Source organism: Poecilia formosa, unplaced genomic scaffold (genome assembly GCF_000485575.1).
Source record: "Poecilia formosa unplaced genomic scaffold, Poecilia_formosa-5.1.2 Scaffold35, whole genome shotgun sequence".
Lineage (NCBI taxonomy): Eukaryota > Metazoa > Chordata > Actinopteri > Cyprinodontiformes > Poeciliidae > Poecilia > Poecilia formosa.
Window position 1 is genome coordinate 3,380,425 of NW_006799974.1, and position 18,700 is coordinate 3,399,124.

General features: G+C 36.5%; 2 protein-coding genes across 3 annotated transcripts in view; both read right to left on the reverse strand.

The window, feature by feature from the left end:
- klhl4 (kelch-like family member 4) overlaps positions 1-8,039 on the reverse strand; it is a 33,042-nt gene extending 25,003 nt beyond the window's left edge. The window contains exons 1-2 of one of the 2 annotated variants that reach the window (XM_016670607.1): positions 7,940-7,995; positions 2,350-2,836 (exon numbers count right to left, since the gene is read on the reverse strand). In XM_016670607.1, coding sequence (XP_016526093.1) covers positions 2,350-2,801 — 452 coding nt within the window. In that variant the 5' untranslated portion in view covers positions 2,802-2,836; positions 7,940-7,995. Of the gene's footprint in view, positions 1-2,349; positions 2,837-7,939 lie in introns of both variants that reach the window. The other variant, XM_007550390.2, reaches the window with a different exon arrangement.
- A 5,395-nt stretch (positions 8,040-13,434) lies between these two features.
- LOC103136924 (neuroblast differentiation-associated protein AHNAK-like) lies at positions 13,435-18,694 on the reverse strand. Its single transcript, XM_007550391.2, has one exon. The coding sequence runs from the start codon at positions 18,632-18,634 to the stop codon at positions 14,381-14,383; it is 4,254 nt and encodes a 1,417-aa protein (XP_007550453.1). The 5' UTR covers positions 18,635-18,694; the 3' UTR covers positions 13,435-14,380.
- Positions 18,695-18,700: the final 6 nt, after the last annotated feature.

Genomic DNA, 18,700 nt, shown 5'->3' on the forward strand with positions numbered 1-18,700 from the left:
TATGAGTTTTAAACACTTTTCCAACTTATTTTGTGATATAAGAATGGGGGAGGGAATTTAAAGACAATTGCTTCGTTGAATCGTTTTTATTTAATTTCAGCAATCAGTATTTATTAAAGGAATCTCTCTGGCTTCCACATTTTTGATGTCAATATTTTCCAACAATTTCTGAAATTGTGAAAACATTTCTTGGGCACGGTCCTACTCACATCAGATTTAGCTTCGTACTCTGTCTGGGTCAGCACAAAAGGTTAAGATTCTTCAGATGAAGTCATTCCTTTATTGATCTGTGTACACACATTTGGACACTCTGTGATATTGAAAAGTAAAATTACTTTTCATCTTTAGTTCTCAGACACTTGAATGTTTTGGCTCAACACTGGAAGAGAAAAAAAAACCTTAGGCAACTTTCCTGACTGATACCTTTGTTCAAAGAAATGCTTTTAATATTTTGTAACCTCTCTTCAAACTCTAGTTTTTGAATGGATTCAATCAGAAATAATCTGAAATAAATTCTACCACAATTATTGTATGTTCAGAATACTATAACTCATGTTTGGTGTTTGCCTAAATGTTGAAATGAGATTAATATGCACATTTGTGCAACCAAGTTGTCCCCTTTACTGTCCTAATATATTTGTTTTTAAGATGTATTGTACAGGATGTTCAATACATGTTACAAAAACCTTGCATTTTAAAAGCATGACCTTTAAATCACTCTGATTTCCAAACTGCCTAGTTTTATGTGAGAAATAAAACAATATGGTGTTGTTTGATTGTTAAAAGCCTAGCACTGTTTAATACATAAATTAATATCAGTGTTGTAGTGAACACATAGCCCAAGGATGGATTTTATGATCCAATAGAACAGAAATGTTTCAATAATTCAGTATAATTGTCAAAATACGCCGGCCAACACGAACTCAAGGTTCCTGGGAGTCGGAGAGCTACGCATTTTCACTGTGAGGCACATCTTTTATGCATGCCCTTTTCACACACAGGGACTCCAAAACATGAACATCTGCCAATTATGCCGACATGAAGAGAAGAATGTGGAGTTGATTCTAAAGCCGTATCTTAACTCGGAATAATTCATGCTCAGTTCAGGGAGCCCAACCATCCACTGCCTGTGGCATTCACTCAATCCACACTGACACATTTTTCACTGTAGAACATCAGACTACGCGTTTGGCAATACACACTGAGCTCTGTCTAAAACAAAGGGACAGGTTTACCATCATTGTTCATTTCATCACCAGGTGCACGGAACAAAGGCACACGGCGAATCAGCAGAGCTTAAGGACCAATCACCTCAGAATGTCACAGCCAAGATAAAAGGAGAGTTGGTCTTTTCATCTATCTTGTGAGGTGCTCTTAGTGTTCTGCTAGACAGCATGCACACAAACAGGCTGACACTCACAGGTACATCTCTAACCTGTTTACTTCCTTGAAGATGATGTAGGATCACAAGAAAAAGTGTGGAAGAAATGCAACATTTACAGGCAAAGGAAGGGATTTATTGCAGCTAAATTGGTTTAGCATACGGATTTGTTAAAAGATTTGAACCTTATTTGAAGCTGTACTAGCTTTTAGCACACGAACAGGACAGAGTTGTGGCTGACTCTAAGGATAAATCATCTGATTTCATTACCACCTCTTTTTATAGGTCCGAGACATGTTACATGATCCAATGAATCTTTCCTGCTATCCACTTTTAACTCAATGGAAAAAATCCATTAGCGTGTCGTGTAAAAAATGAAGTGCTTATAGAAATAATGCGAAGAAGCACTCACAGTGTGATCCAGGCCACAAAATGAAAAAGGAAGCAGAAACCCCCCCCCCCCCCCCCTCCTGTAAATAATTAAAAAGGTGTTTTATTAGTTTACCCTGCCTAACATGCTGTGGACAGTAAGGAATAGCTGTTTTCAGGTGAGCCATGACGTTAGCCGACTAGCAAAAGATACAGAAAGCATATTGTGCAGGTAGACCTCATTTATCTTATTTAAAGGATATTAATGTGGTTTAGCACTAAAACATCAAAAAGCAGAAGGTTTTTCTGACTTGACTAAGAAAATGTGACGTTGAGTTTTAAGCAATATTTACTTAAAATTAATTTTAGCCCCATTAGCAAATGAAAACATTTAGATTTTCTTTAGAACTGACGTTGCCTTAGGGTTCAGAGTTTTTTCCTAAGATAACATTTTTATTTTGAAGCTAACTTGTTTCTTCAAATAAGAAAGAAAAAGGAAATAAAATCTTTACCTATTTTCATAATACGTAATATAAAGGGACAAATGAGGCATAGCAGTGTCTGCCTCCAAACTTGCTGACACCCATCAGTAATCATACCTGTCTCTGGCTTCCACCTCTGCAGGTTCCTCTGTGCTGCTTATCATTTCTTCCTGGCCAGAGTTTGTTTCCTCTTTCCTCGTTGCACTGGGAGAGGAAATGCTCTTTGGATACTCCTCGTTGACCTGGAGGCCCTGGATGGTGTTTGGTTGATGATGCCAAGACTGATGACCTGTCCTGACATAGACAGGTGTTGGCCCTGGCGTTTGCGACATGACGCTGTGCACAGGACTGCTGGTCTTCCGCAATCCTCCAATGCCCCTTTCCCGTGAGTGGCTCTTCAGCCGTCCCTGGACAGGAGTTCCTCTGTGGTCCAGGCCATCCTGCTGGATGTAGCTTCCCACACTGCCACCTCCACCACCAGCAGAACCTTGAGATGAATGGCTGAACCAGCGCCAACGGAGCCTGAGGATCTGTTTCACATCAAACTCCTTCTTCCCTGACACAGACATCCTCTTCTGGGTTTGGAGACGCAGGCAGTGGTATGCTGAGTCCCCAAAAACATGGAGAGCAAAGAGGAGAAGAGCCTTGCTTTCAGTCTGCACTGATTACAGTGTGCCTCTTCTGTTCCGTTACGGTCTCACTATTATCATGACCACCTCCTCCTCTTTGTAAAACACCACCGTTGGTCTTTCTAGCGGAGATGGAACGCTACTCTCTGCAGCTTTTGTTCCTTTGCCTGAGACTACAACCCTCCCTCAGACTCTCCCTCCTGTCTTTCTCTTTCTCTCCTTCCCCCCTGTGCTGCTGCTGTTTCTGTTTGCTGCTGCTGTGCCGCTGGAGCTGAGATAATGCACATGCATGATCTACCCTCCCACCCCTGTGCCTCCTCTGTTTCGCTTTCTCCCTCTCCCTCTCTCTCTCTCTTTTGCTCTCTCTCTCACACATTCTGCTTGTCTTTCCTATGCACACAGTAACACACTCTGCACACGTTCTGTCAGAAACAGGCACGTATATCCTGGAATCTCAATGAGAAGATCTGTTAAGCCCTTCCTATACTCCTTTACTTCTGCTCAGTGTGGGTAGTTGTAGGTTTCTGTGTATTTGAGTGATAACGTGATTGCCTGCTCCTGCTGCTCGGAGAAGGTGGAGTATCATGGAGGCAGGATGATGAGGTCACATCAAACAGGCAAACCACTGCCTGTTTGAGAAGTGGCCGAGAAAGAACCTTCAAAACAATTAACATAAACTCATAAGGTCGGAGGGATTGAGCAGATCCAATACTGGTATCGAATCTGGTTCATGTCATCCTTGGAACAAATATCTTGTCGATTCCACCGTTCTATCCAATAACCCAGACAGTATTTTTGCATTAATTCACTTTACAAGAAAAGCAGGCTCAGTTTCTGTACAGAAACATACAATCAGATCAATCCAGTCAGATAAACTGATTCAAATTGAATTTTATAAATTACAATTCTATGCATTTTAGTAAGCTATCGTCATATTCGATTTACAATGCCAATTACAAAACAGAAAAAGAAAAAGACCTCCAGCAGGACCAGGATCGGTCATATGCCATCAAAGTATTAATATACATATATGTACTTGATATATATGTCAGATATACATCAAGTGGGGCTGATTATATTATGGATATTTAAGGTAATAGCCCAAAACATTTGTGCATACTTATAGTTAATAATATTAAAATGTTTAGCTTTCCTCAACAAAAACAAAAATCTAATGTATCAATAAATGCTTCTTTTTTACTGGACAGGTTACCTTAGGTTTACACATATGATGAAGCATAATATGAAAGGATTCTGTCAGTGGGCATTGCTGCTGCTGCTGCTGCTGCTTCAGGGTAAGTCCCATGCTGTGCAACATCGCTTTATTCAGATATGTTATTGTTTTCAAAAAGAAATAGACACAAAAGAAATGTATTTTTATATGTTTTGTGTAAGCATCTAGAGCAGTGTAAGTTATGTCAAAGAGAAGTTATCTCAGAAGGGAACCAACTATGATATCTGGCAGATAACATGAGAACTAGCCTGGCCATTGCCCTCCTGTAAAATATCGCTTCCAGCATGATTTGGGTTTCTTCCCATTGACTTGAATTATCCCAGGTCAATTTTTGCAATCGTTAACAGACACAAGGTAGGTCCAACCATTTACAATCTAGAAAGGTGTCAATTGTTAAAAACAGTTTGAAACTTTGACCATCAAGTGTTCTTGTCTTCATTGGTCTAAACGAAAACCTTTGTTGTATTGAGTTGTTCTGTGGCACTCCTCGTATTCTCTAATTTACACTGTTGAATAATTAATAACTTTCATAGCGTAAAAGGTTGTCATGAAGATGTGTTTGTGGATTACTATAGTGGCTTTTTCAGATCAATTTTTGTACCTTCATTAAAACTAAAGAGTTGAAGCAGGAGACTTCTTCAGATACTGCAGGTTTGGAAGTCCATCATGTTCTCATCCCCCTTGGTCTCAGCAATCGGCATACAGGTGCAGCAGCTCTGTATCATAACATTAATGTGTTCTGGATCCAAAAATATCAGCAATGGCTGGATACCTTGAACTTAGACATGTAAGCCAAAAAATCTTGGATTTGAGCATCTCTATTTTCATGCATATACATTCATAAACAGATAAGCTGTGAGACACGACCGCGTCTTTAAAAAACACACAGACATAAACTCACCCCGTCAAAGGCAAAAGGAAATTAATTTCACACCAGCACACATCTGTGCAGTCTGTTAGTCACACATCAAACAGAATCCCATGGGGGGAAACGTCTCAATGTGAGGTAGCCATGCAGAAAAAATATTCTCTTTCTGTCCCTTTCTTGAAAGCCCCAGCGCTTACAATTGAAAAGCTACATACTGATGAACCTTCAAGGTCAGTAAGCTGCCTGTTTCACAGTCAGAGCATCAGAAAACTGTCTCTATTTGGTTTTGACATTTATCCGCAGCTTTAACTTAATACTGCTCCATTGTACAAAACCTAAACTCTCAGCTTCAAAGTAAAAAGCACAGAGAAAACAGTGCTGTTCAGATCATTTGGGGACATGTCTCTTAATCAAAAGCATGGCTAATTTAAGAAATAAATTGTATAAGGGCATATTTTGTTCTGTAAAACCTGGAATTATTATTAAATAAGTTGTGAAAATGTAAAACCCACTGAGACTCACCATTCCTCATTTCACCTACTAAATATTTCAAAGCTCCTTGTTGAGACATTTCTCTTAAGGACAAACTGCATAGGAGTTACAAAAAAAACCACCTTCGTTCTTTAAAACAGTTCCACACTCTTAGTTTTTAGACTTCAACTTTTAATCCTGTGAATACAAGCATGAATCTAAACACAGCCTGATTTGTTTTCTCTTTGATCTCCTCCTTCACGACTAACATGAGCGAAAGAGCTGATATTAAAACAACTGTAATTTGCCCACTTCACTTCCAACAAAAGATTTGGACTCCAACACCTATTGTTTATTTCTGCCTTTCAAAAATGACTGGCTATGATTTTACAAAAACAGTACAAACCAAACATTAGCCTAAAAATTATTTTTAATATATTCTCTGCACCAACTGTATATTTGCTCCATATTGGGTTAGATAAATCCAAAGACTGATGAATGATTGCCTACAAAAGAGTTGGGAGGGTTTCTTTTTCTTTTTGCATTTCATATAACTAACTACAACTAAGACTAATACAACTAACATTTTTGTTGCTTTATGTTTGGGCTGAATACAAGAACAACTGCTCCTAAAATGATTTCAAAACAAATCCTTCAGTGGCACATTGCCTAGCAATAGTATGCCTGCATCCAATTTTGTAATGTTCCAACCAAAAATGTTAAATCAGGAAAATCAGGAAGGTGTGCATGTGCATTCAACCCCTTTTAGTCTGATGTACCCGAATAAAATCTAATATAACCATTTGCCTCCAGACGTCGCCTACATCATAAAAGATTGCCCTCCCGTGTGTTTTTAATCTTGTTACAAATACATTTGTTCTGTAAATGTCTGAAAATTGCTGTAACTAACAAAGAGTGTCACAAAGCCCAACAAAAGCATCAGACAAGTCAGAGTAAATCATAGGTTTTGAAACAGTTTCCCAATCTTTGAACAACTCACAAAGCTAAGGTTAGTCTATTTAAAAATAAAAATAAAAACTATGGCACAACTACAAACCTTAAAATATGAGATCACCCATCCAAACAGGCAGGATACTAGAAGCAATAATTAAATAAAACTATCAAGAAGGCTGGAGAAACAGAAGAGATTAACAGTTCTGACAGGAGAATGCATCGACAGGACCGCTAATAGATGTCATCTCAAGAAATCTGGTCTTTACAAGCATGTCAAGTAGAAAGATGTTGTTGAAAGAAAACCATAAGTCCTGTGTGCAATTTTAAAATCATTATTGAACAAAATATAATGTTGAACTGCATTTAGAATATGTTTAGAATTCATTTTTAGCAACAATTTAACACAAAACCTTACCAGCACCACAGAATAAATAAAGAAAGCACAATTGAACAAGCCCTAGAAATCAAGTTTTTAAAAAGTCAATTGTAGTAACATATGACTTTATGAATAGTAAAAAGCTATTACACAATGTTCTTCAGTTGTTCTAGGAGTCAAGGACACCATCTGCCTGCTCCACAACAGATGTGGTACAAGATGTCAGGGTGGTTTCGGTAAACCATATTATCATCTAACGTCTGCCTCCCCAGTGAACACACCTCCATGCCCTGATAGATATTCCTGGAGCATGCAAGACAGATGAACCCTACATATTACTGCTATGAAATCCGTTAAAAAGGCAGCATAATTACAAAATCCACGCCTTTCCATTACTGAGAGATATTAAGGAATCCGCTACACTTTCACATTCTCAACAGGCATTATGATTATGTTTATTTTGTGCATTAATTGCCAGGTTGGATTGTTCTGAGGATGTGTGAAATACATAAAACATGAACGGAATCCCTCTCTGAGCTCAGCCACAACTGCATGGTCCTTGCACGATTATTGACTAAATCCTTCGTGAGAACAATGAAAGACAGACCTGTCAAAATCACACGATTCTCCCAGCGTTGTTAGGCAAGGACTAAGAAATCACAGCTCTGCAGCTAACATCAAAGGAAAAAAAAAACCCATCAAAATTGAAGTGCTCATACACAGTATTTAGAAACACATAAAGAGCTATGTGCACAGATAATCCATGATTTAAATATTGCAGTCGATTAGGCATACATTTAATTATCTTACAAAGTATCTTAATTGAGTGGTGTACAAGTAAATAACGAATGCGGTCATCCGCACACTAAAGAAGAATCTATATTTATGAGTTGTCTTAAATTATGAGCTAACAAACAGTAGCTCCTGGATCAATAGTAGCAACACATCTAGGCATAATGAGGACCATGCTTCAGCACAAATCCATGCTGTGATTAAAATGAGGCAAATGAACAAAACTAAGAAGCCAGCTGGCTCAGCTCTCTTCTGGCTCTATCTTTCTTTTTTCTTTTTTTTTCTTTTTTTTTTTGCAGTAACAGGTAAAAAATGTTAACATACAGCTACTAACTTGAAATAACTGAAAACATTAAGTTAGATTTAGTAACCTGTCTTCTTACCAGTAAAACCGCCTTGTTCTATGCGCTCGTCCGTTTGCAACTTGTTGCTAGAATGAATGGCAAACAGACTCTGTGAGTCTTTTTCCAACTCATTCTTGTCCCACGTCCCTCCTTCACTACAAACATGTTTTTCTTCAACAGAAAGGAAGTGGGCACCTTCCTCTTTCAAAGGAAACTCCTGTTAGTTTCCTTCCTCTGCACTGGAAAAACAATTGCATTCAAAGAACCAGGAACTCTGGAAACACATCCTGTGTTGCAAGCAACACTGCTTTTGTAAAGAATTATCCTGCAAACACCAATATAAGCAGGACTTTGAAGTGACGATTGTTAGAAGTGCTAAAATGAAGCTAGCATTTGCTTTTAAAAATATGTACATATTTTAAATTATTATGAATAATTATAATTATAAATAAAGGAACAAAGTTTTAAAGCTTCATATAATAATGTAAATTTAAGGACTTCATTTGTCAATAAAAACTGAAAGTATTAAGTACGACATCACACTGTCAATGTGTAAAAAAAGAACTCAACAATATGCATTTTATTGTGGTTAGGGATCAACTGTTTCAGTTTTATTGAGAAAGGTTTTTGAAAAAAATCATAGTTTTTTTAATTCAGTCATTATTGCTATCCACTTATGAAACATGTTCAATTTGAGACAAAGTTTGAACAGCAACAGCAACACAAAGTTTCAAATGTTCATTTTTACCATTGCATGTAAGTGTTAATGTGTTAACAATTGCTGACATTATTTTTGATAATTTAATAATAAGTGACAAGTTCTTGTCTGAATGAGCAACCTATTCACACATGAAACGTTTGAGATAGTTTATAAATCTTTCAATGTTTTGTGTGAATTTGGCCCTAGGAAAAAAAAAAAGCTTAATCTTAAACCATTAATAAAATAAGATGCTCTGGTTCAATTAAAGCAAATTTTACTTTTTTGACCTATACGTGGAGAAAAACTAACCCTTGACATCAATGTAAATACCCCAAATAGTGCACCACTTTTGAAAAAAAAAAAAAATAGAACAAAAACATGATGCAGAAGTAGATCATCACTCATCTAAGATCAGCAACTTGGGGCATCAAAGTGAGGGAAAAGCACTTCCAGAATTTAACATTGCATAATGTATTTATATTGGCAGAATGGCATATTTATTCATAAGTTTTACTGATCATTTACAATTAATGCCACATGATTAAGGACACAATAATGAAAGTGTATCTTAGAACCGTGGTGCTCCTAAGCCGTCCTTTCTGACTCCCAATCTAATAAAGAATGAATATTGTTCTTAGTTGTTTAATAGGTGAATAATAAGACTGAATGAAGCAGACAAGTAGACAATCTACTGCATAGCTTGCATGGCCCTTAGCCAAACACAGCACTGTTTTTTCCCTTGTGTCAGCTCAACTCTTTCTTGTTTCCTAGTTAATGTTTCTACTGAAGACAGCAGGTTGGATGCTCTTCATCGAAAATAAAAATTCAGAAAACATAAACAATATCACCACCAATGTATCCACACAAGTCCCACGGGTTATTACAAGAATCCAAGTACATCAGTAATTCCTGTTAGATTACTTTTAATATATGTTTTTACCCACTTAAAATGAAAAAGACAAAAATCTTTTTCATTTTTTTTTTAAAGAAAAAAATCTTGGCCAGTTTCACCCCTCGTACTTCTTTCTGCTCAGATAAGCAACAGCCATTCCATCTTAAAAGAGCTGCATTTCTTTCTTTTTTTTTTCTTTTTTACTTCGGGATAGTAACTATGTTTAATGTGCCATTAGCCACTCGTTTATCCATAAGGAGTCAGCAGTGCTTACCTCCCTTAACTCTGCTGCCCCTTTAGCTGGCTATATGCTAAGCTACAAAACACCTGCACATGAAACATTAGTGATTACATAGATTATTTGCAAGTAAGTACCCTGTCTTTGGCTGCACAGTATTAATCATTGTTTTTAGTCACTTGTCACCTTTCACTCAATGTGTTGCATTGGAACATAGTACAGAACAAATTGTACTATTCATTCTTAAGATTTTGGCTAAATCATGTACCACTAAAAAAATGCTAATTTATTGTAAAAGGCTTTAAAACATAATTGTGGTTAATACTGCAAGACATTTTAGCACAAATACAATGTTTTGTGTATTTGTGTTATTAATTTAGTGAATATGCTTTTATGACATGCGAGTACCCACAGAATCATTTGTCCAGAGTCGATCATTTTGCTTTGCTGAAAAAAATCCTATATTGTAAATACCTTTTACAATATAGAGTATTAGGAAAAGTTGAAAGAGAAAAATTTAAAATCAAAGTCAAGCTAAATGTTTTGTAGGTTTTAGCAACATTTACTATTAATTTATGATAAATTTAAGCTTGTCCCAAATTTTTGTTTACACTGTCAGATTCTTTTTAAACAGGCATTAAAATCAGGCAACCCTGTGGTAAATGACATTCCTGAGGACCTTACCCCAATCCAGAAGAAAATTGTACAAGACAATTTATTATACTGTAATCTATCGGCTATATATTCTGTTACATATTAAGTAGTTTTATCAATAAAAATCATAACCAAAATTGCTATGCTAGAAAGCATCTTATTAAAATGTTGGAGTTTGTGTCACCACCGGCAGATCTAGGTCACCACTGTCACACTATCATTTTTTGTTTTATATTAATGTTATCTATTCCTCCAGTGCAATTGGTTCATTAGATAATGTTTCTCTTTAAAATTGATTTGAGATTTCAATTTGACATAGAAAGGGCATTATCAATACAATTGCTTATTATTATTATTATTATTATTATTATTATTATTATTATTATTATTATTATTATTATCAAGATGTTATATTTTAGAGTGAATGCTAAAAATTGACATTGAATTAAGACATTAAGACTTTGTAAATAGGCACACTTGCAATGCTGTAAAAAATGATTCAAATTAAAGATTTATTTTTATGAATTAAAACCTGTTGTTTTTTTTTTGTTTGTTTGTTTGTTTGTTTTTTTGTTTGTTTTGTTTTGCCAAATACGCAAGAACATGTGATGCGTTTAATTAATTTATGGTTCAGGTGTATGTGTTTTTGTATGTATGTTCAGGGAGTAGTATGCAATTGCGCAAGCGCGCAGCTATGAGGGCGCTTCGCCCCTAACACATCAACTCATCTCATTCTGACGGACCTCATTCATGTCGACTAAATGTGCGGATACGGAAAACTGAACCCACATGCTGATGCGGAATATGTATCCAACCTAAGTAGGTAAAGAAATGTTTAAGTGAATTAACTTATGTTTAAATTAATTTGCAGGATGTTCCTCAAGTTACAGCTCCGCTGAATAACGTTAGCAGCAGTTTCTGTTGTTGTTACAAACTGAAGTTAGCATATGATTTGTAGCTTTGATAGCCGTGTTTTCAACCTGAAACAGCAGTGGACTGATATGAAAATAGTCTCGAGTTTACCTGGTTAATGGTTGATGGACAATATAGCACATTTCCTCTCTGAATAGGCCAAGGAGAGTCCATGGCAGGTCGAAAATACAGTAATGGTTTTCACCAGCCTTATGAATGTCACTCACTCCACCAGGCCCATTACTAATAGTTAGTATATTATTGTTGACCACAAAGCCATGGATTTCAAAGAAAGATTTAGTGTGTCATATTTAAAGGTTTTAATGCTTGAATATTAATGTTTACATTAACTGCTGAGTAAGTGTTTCAAAGAAGTTTTCGAAGAGGGCTAAATAGGGGTGAGGGATGATCTTGGGTTGTCACACTAAAATAAAAACCCTGGTAGAAAAGAGAGCTGCAGTACAAAGTGAGTGACAGACTCACAACATGTAGGTCAAACACTAACGTAAACATAAATACGTACATCCCAAAAAATAATTTTAATTGAAACTATTTCTCTTTTTTCTTAAGTTATTCATTAAAAATATCATCCTAGTGAGACTTTCTCATTTTATTATTTCACAACAATTAAGGAGTGCAGGTGATTTGATTTTGTAATTTCTAATATAGATTGAAATACCAACTTTGCACATGTGTGAAACTCTCCATATTATAATATACTTTAGTGCTATAGTCAATTACATTCAGACAATGGTGAAACCACAAATATTACATGAGACAAGTGACCAATAATTTGTTGTCCCCAAACGAAAACCGTTCTTTCCTCTGGGCTTATGCCAAGATAAAAATCTCTCCCCCTATCATATGTTTAGCTCTTACAGTCCAAACTTTTTCCAGCTGGTTTTGAGTCAGTTTAAATGCTTCATATGATACCAGAAAGAGCATAATTTCTTTTCTTTACAATAAATCTGGATGTTCGTATTTGATGGCTTTATATTGTGAAATAAAGTGCAACATAAGATAATCCTTTTATCAGTAGGTGATCTTACATGCTGAAGGCCACAGAATTTTGTTAAACTTGATAAGGATCTTCAATTATAGGAACTAGAAATTTGCCTGTAATTTACAAACTTTGTGTGGTATATTTCTATTGTATGCAAAATTCTCATAATATTTATCCTCATCAGAATCCCATCTTTAACTTTGTCTTTATGTATGTATGAATCCCTTGAGGAATGCTGTTATTTACTCTCTTATTTTTCCAACTATCCCTGGCTTGGAGCTTCCCTGTTTGGCTGTTTCTTTCAAAGATATTAATGTTGTTAATGTTACCTAGCTCTAATGGTTTGTTTTCTTTGGTAGAAATACTCCTGGAGTCGTGCTTGTATATTTTTGTTTCAGTCTGCATTCTCTCCTGTTAGGTGGTTACCCATCACAACAGATGGCCCAACATACTGGCTCTACTAGAAGTTGTTCTTGTTAAAATGGAGTCCTTCCTTACCATTGCAGCCACATGTTTGCTCCAGAGGAGAGAAGTCATGGACTTCATTCAATCATCCACATAACAGTTTTATACCAATTAACCTTTTATGATTAACTGATTTTGACTGTGCTGAGTTGAATTTGTATCATAGTCTGAATACATGAATATTGTAAGGGAATTAATTGGATTGATTTGAACACAAATTTGGACCAAACTGGATTCCATATTATCATACATTGCTTAAAGCTCTTTGTTTTGTAATGTGACAGCATCGACTGTTAACAGACTCTATATTTCTAAAATGAATTAAGCTGAACTGAAATGTTGCCGCAATTGTAAAAATGTTTAGCACCACATATTCCATCTTGTTTTTATTCATTAAACAAATACCAACTGAAAAATAAAAATGTTTGTAAAAACTTAGGAATGACCTAAATATGAAAAACCATAAAACGTAAAGGTTGGAAGGAAAAACAAATACCCCATACCAGGTTTGTTGTATATAATCCCAGTGTGTAAATTAATAAATGTTAATTGTCCTAGCTGCCCTGTAATTTTTCATACAGTCATGTAAAATAAAATTGTGACAGGACTCCAAAGATACTTATTACTCAGCTGACTCACACAAACTGCAAATCAAGTTCAAAGACAAAAATAAACTCCACAAATCCATTTATTGCATTTAGTTGGCAGAATGCACACAGAAGCATGGATCCAAAAAATTATGCACTCCATCAAATATCAATGGTATACATCTTTCTACCTGCAAAGATGTTGTTTGAAAACAGATGATATTAAGATGTGACTGTGACATGACCAGAATAGGTGTCTATACAAAACAAAAGGTGTCAAAATTAAATATAGAGGATTACTAACTGTTAGAATGTAAAAATGACAGGATTAAGAAACCAGTTTAAAATAAACAAAGCAATTTAATTTTTATTGTGAAACAAAATTTTAGCAATTACAACTTTTCTTAAATGAAGAGACAGCAATCAGAAGTACTCACAGCACTTCAAAGAATTTCCAAAAAGATTGTCCTTGCAATTATGCTATATACAGGTATGTGAATTTTTAGAAGGTTGTTAAAATTACATTGCAAAAATACAATTCTGCACTGACTACTATTGAAGCTTAGAAAAATAAAAAAAAACATCATTGTACACGTACTAAAATGGAAACCGGTTAAAACTGTGTTTCAAATGTATATAGAGCATTTTCCTTCGAAACAACTGTGATGTATATTCTTTGCAGTAGCCCCTGGTTACGAATATGTAACAACTATTCAATAAAAAAATTTGTTTAAAGAAGAAACAAAACATATGACCTATAATTTTGTGTGATGCAATAGATTAATAAATCTGGACTATGTACAAAACAATATTCATTAATAAAAGTATACATTTATCTTATGTACAGTTTGAAGAATTTTTTAACAATCTAATTCTCTCCTATTTCATTTTCTTTAAAATTATCATTCATAGGTAAACAGAGATAATTGTGCATGTTCTATTAAATTTAAAAGAACTAAAGTTCAAAACTTATACTGCATTAGGAGATTGTATTTGAGTGCATATATGAAGGTTTAATTGATCTTACTATTATTTTTTTGGAGAAACTGATAGTTCAAGTTTTGGAAGCCTGAAAGCACCTCTTGATCCACTGTCACTGCTTGAGGAGGACGACAATCTAGATTTTTTCAAAGGTACAGAAGCATCTGTACTCCCCTCTGTCTCTCCTTCATTGTCGTTTCCAAGTGTTACTTCGTATGAGCCCTTGGACTTAGATCCAAAACCTCCAAATGTGCCAAATTTTAATTTGCCTTTCTTACCTTTGACCTTAGTTCCTCCTACATCTATTGAAATGTCACCACTTTCAGCTTCTGAAAGAGCTGAAGGAGAGCTAACTGCAAGCGAACCTTCATCACTAGCAGAGGAAGATCGGTGCTTTGATTTTTTAAATAGATCCAGTGAGGCTGACTTTCCTTTAGCTGACAAACTGACTCCAGATTCACCTTCCAGGTCTAATTTTCCACCCATCATTGCATCTGATTTTCCTTTTCCTGGAACATTTTGGCCTTCCACCTTAGGCTGAAGAATGCCAAACTTTGGCACTTTGATTTTTGGAAACTGTATTGTACCCTCTGGATACTGAAGGCCACTAGCTGATTGTCCTGAAGTTCTTGCACTAAGCTCTGGACCTCCTTTGACATTAACATCAGGGCCTTCCAAACAAATCTTTGCACTGTCAGATGATACACTTGTATCAGGTGATTTAAATCCCTCAGCTAAAGATCCATCACCTTTTAGTTTTGGAGATTTAATATCTAGTTCTACATCAGGGAAATGAAGTTTACCAAAAAGAGACTTCTTAGTATGTGTCCCTTTCACATCAATATTTGGTGTGTCAATACCCTGGTCTACTTCTGGTGTAGCTTCTTGCTTCCTTGCTTTTCCTTTCACTTTTAGAAGTTTGAACTTTCCCTTTTTCCCCTTCACATCTATGTCAGGGACATCAAGACTTGCTTCAGTGGAACCAAATTCTGGTCCTTTTATGTTTACTTCAGGTGCTTTAATGTTTAAGTCAGCTTTTGGAAAATTTACATCAACTTCTGATTCTGATGGCAGTGTGACTTTGGACATTTTAAAACCAACCTTGGGCCCTCCAGTATGAACCTCGGGATCCTTGATGTCAACATCAGGAGCTTTAAGATTCATATCCACATCTGACATGGATAATTTTGGTCCTTTAATGTCAATGTCTGTTTTAGGAAGGTTAACATTAATTTCTTTTCCTTCAACATTTGAACCTTTCAGACTAATATCCCATTCAGGGCCTGATACAGTTGGCAGTTTCACTTTGGGTGCTTTAAAGTCTACTGTAGAGGAATCAACATCTATTTTGGCTTTGGAAAGGTTGATGTCAACACCTTGACTCCCTGTTTTGGGGCCTTTAAAGTCTAGTGATGGCATTTTAATTTTAGGGATTTCAAACCCATCTTTGCCACCCTCAAGATCAACATGTGGACCTTTGATATCAACTTCAGGTGGTGTTATTTTTCCTGCTCCTTTGATTTCTGTCTTTGGTACTTTGATATCAGTATCAGTTTTAGGGAGAGTAATATTAACATTTCCTTTTGTTTTTGGCCTTGAAAGATTAATGTTTAAGTCTGGCAAGGTGGGTCCTGATACTGATGGAAGTTTAACATTGGGACTTGCCTCAGGACCTTTAACATCAACTCCACCAATGTCAACTTTGGGGGTTACTGTATCAGCCTTGACATTTGGAATGTTTATAGTATCATTTGACTTTTCCAGCTGAGGAAGTTTGATGCCAAAAGATGGTATCTTGATCTTGGACATTTCTAATCCACCCTTCGGTCCCTCGACTTCAAACTTTGGACCTTTTATATCAGCTTCTTTCAGGTTGAGATCCACATCGGGAACTGACACATTCAAATCCCCTTTGAGTTTTGGACCGGTCAGATTTAAATCCACATCTTTTGATCCTTTAAGTTTTCCACTGTGAATATCAACATCAAATCCTGCTCCTGCTGTTGTGACATCTGATGTTTTTATGTCAATTTCAGATTTTGAAAGATCAGCTTCTGGCATGTCAACTTTTGGACCCTTGAGGCCAAATTTTGGGATCTTAAATTTAGGACTTTTAGATTTTGAACCAGACAAACCAATGTCAAAATCAAGTCCCTCGCGGCTCCCAGTCTTTCCTTTAATGTTGACATCTCCATGCTCCAGTTTAATATCAGGTTCTGAGGTTTTTATCTTTGGACTCTTGAATCCAACCTTTGGCATTTTAAACTTAGACTTTTTCGGAGATACTTCCAAGACATCAGTGGCTTTCAGTTCAGCTTTTGGAAATTGACCCTCTCCTTTAAATTCCCCCTTTAATTTCGATCCCTTCAGATGTATGTCAACATTTGATAGTGTTGCTTTGGACCCAGGTATTGTTGGGAACTTTGGTGGTTCACTGCTATGCTTTAGATCAAAATCAAGACTTGGAACATCGGTTTTAACTTTTGTACCTTTTATGTCAATTTCATGTGATTTGATATCTCCTTTTAAATTTGGACCTGAAACATCCATGTCACCTTTGAGTTTTGGGCCTTTCAAATTGAAATCCATATCTGGCATGGATATTTTTGGTCCAGATATACTTGGTATGTTGAATTTTGGACCTTTCAGTTTGGCATTTGGTCCCTTAATGTCAAGGTCTGCCCCTTTGATATCAACATCAGGTGCTTTTACATCAATATCTGCCTTGGGGAGGTCAATGTCAACATCTGGACCTTCTAGTTTGGAACCTTTCAAATCAAATGAGGGCATCTTGAATTTGGGCATTTTTAGTCCACTTTTGTGACCCTCAATGTCAATGTCTGGGCCTTCAATGTCCACCTCTGGACCTTTGAGATCTCCTTTAATCTTTGGCATTTTAACATTCACATCACTTTCAACCTTAGGACCTTTCAGATTAATGTCAACATCTGGCATCTCAACTTTCGGACCTTTCAAATTTAGTGACGGCATTTTCATTTTAGGCATTTCAAATCCTCCCTTTGGTCCTTCAATATCAACTTCTGGACCTTTGATGTCTATTTCAGGTGATTTCATATCTCCTTTGATCTTTGGACCTGAAACATCCATGTCACCTTTGAGTTTGGGGCCTTTCATGTTGAAATCCACATCTGGCATGGATAATTTTGGTCCAGATATGCTTGGCATGTTGAATTTTGGACCTTTCAGTTTGGCATTTGGTCCCTTAATGTCAAGGTCTGCTCCTTCAATATCAACATCAGGTGCTTTCACATCAATATCTGCCTTGGGGAGGTTAACGTCAACATCTGGACCTTCCACTTTAGGTCCTTTAAAACCAAATGTGGGCATCTTGAATTTAGGCATTTTTAGTCCACCTTTGTGACCCTCAATGTCAATGTCTGGGCCTTCAATGTCCACTTCTGGACCTTTGAGATCTCCTTTTATCTTTGGCAGATTAACATCCACATCCCCTTCAACCTTAGGACCTTTCAGATTAATGTCAACGTCTGGCATATCAACTTTCGGACCTTTCAAATTTAGTGATGGCATTTTTATTTTAGGCATTTCAAATCCTCCCTTTGGTCCTTCAATATCAACTTCTGGACCTTTGATGTTTATTTCAGGTGATTTGATATCTCCTTTGATCTTTGGACCTGAAACATCCATGTCACCTTTGAGTTTGGGGCCTTTCAAGTTGAAATCCACATCTGGCATGGATATTTTTGGGCCAGACAAGCTTGGCATGTTGAATTTTGGACCTTTCATTTTGGCATTTGGTCCCTTAATGTTAAGGTCTGCTCCTTCGATATCAACATCAGGTGCTTTCACATCAATATCTGCCTTGGGGAGGTCGATGTCAACATCTGGGCCTTCTAGTTTGGGGCCTTTAAAACCAAATGAGGGCATCTTGAATTTTGGCATTTTTAGTCCACCTTTGTGACCCTCAATGTCAAAATCTGGGCCTTCAATATCCACCTCTGGACCTTTGAGATCTCCTTTAATCTTTGGCAGATTAACATCCACATCCCCTTCAACCTTAGGACCTTTCAGATTAATGTCTACATCTGGCATATCAACTTTCGGACCTTTCAAATTTAGTGAAGGCATTTTCATTTTAGGCATTTCAAATCCTCCCTTTGGTCCTTCAATATCAACTTCTGGACCTTTAATGTCTATTTCAGGTGATTTGATATCTCCTTTGATCTGTGGACCTGAAACATCCATGTCACCTTTGAGTTTGGGGCCTTTCAAGTTGAAATCCACATCTGGCATGGATATTTTTGGACCAGACAAGCTTGGCATGTTGAATTTTGGACCTTTCAGTTTGGCATTTGGTCCCTTAATGTCAAGGTCTGCTCCTTCAATATC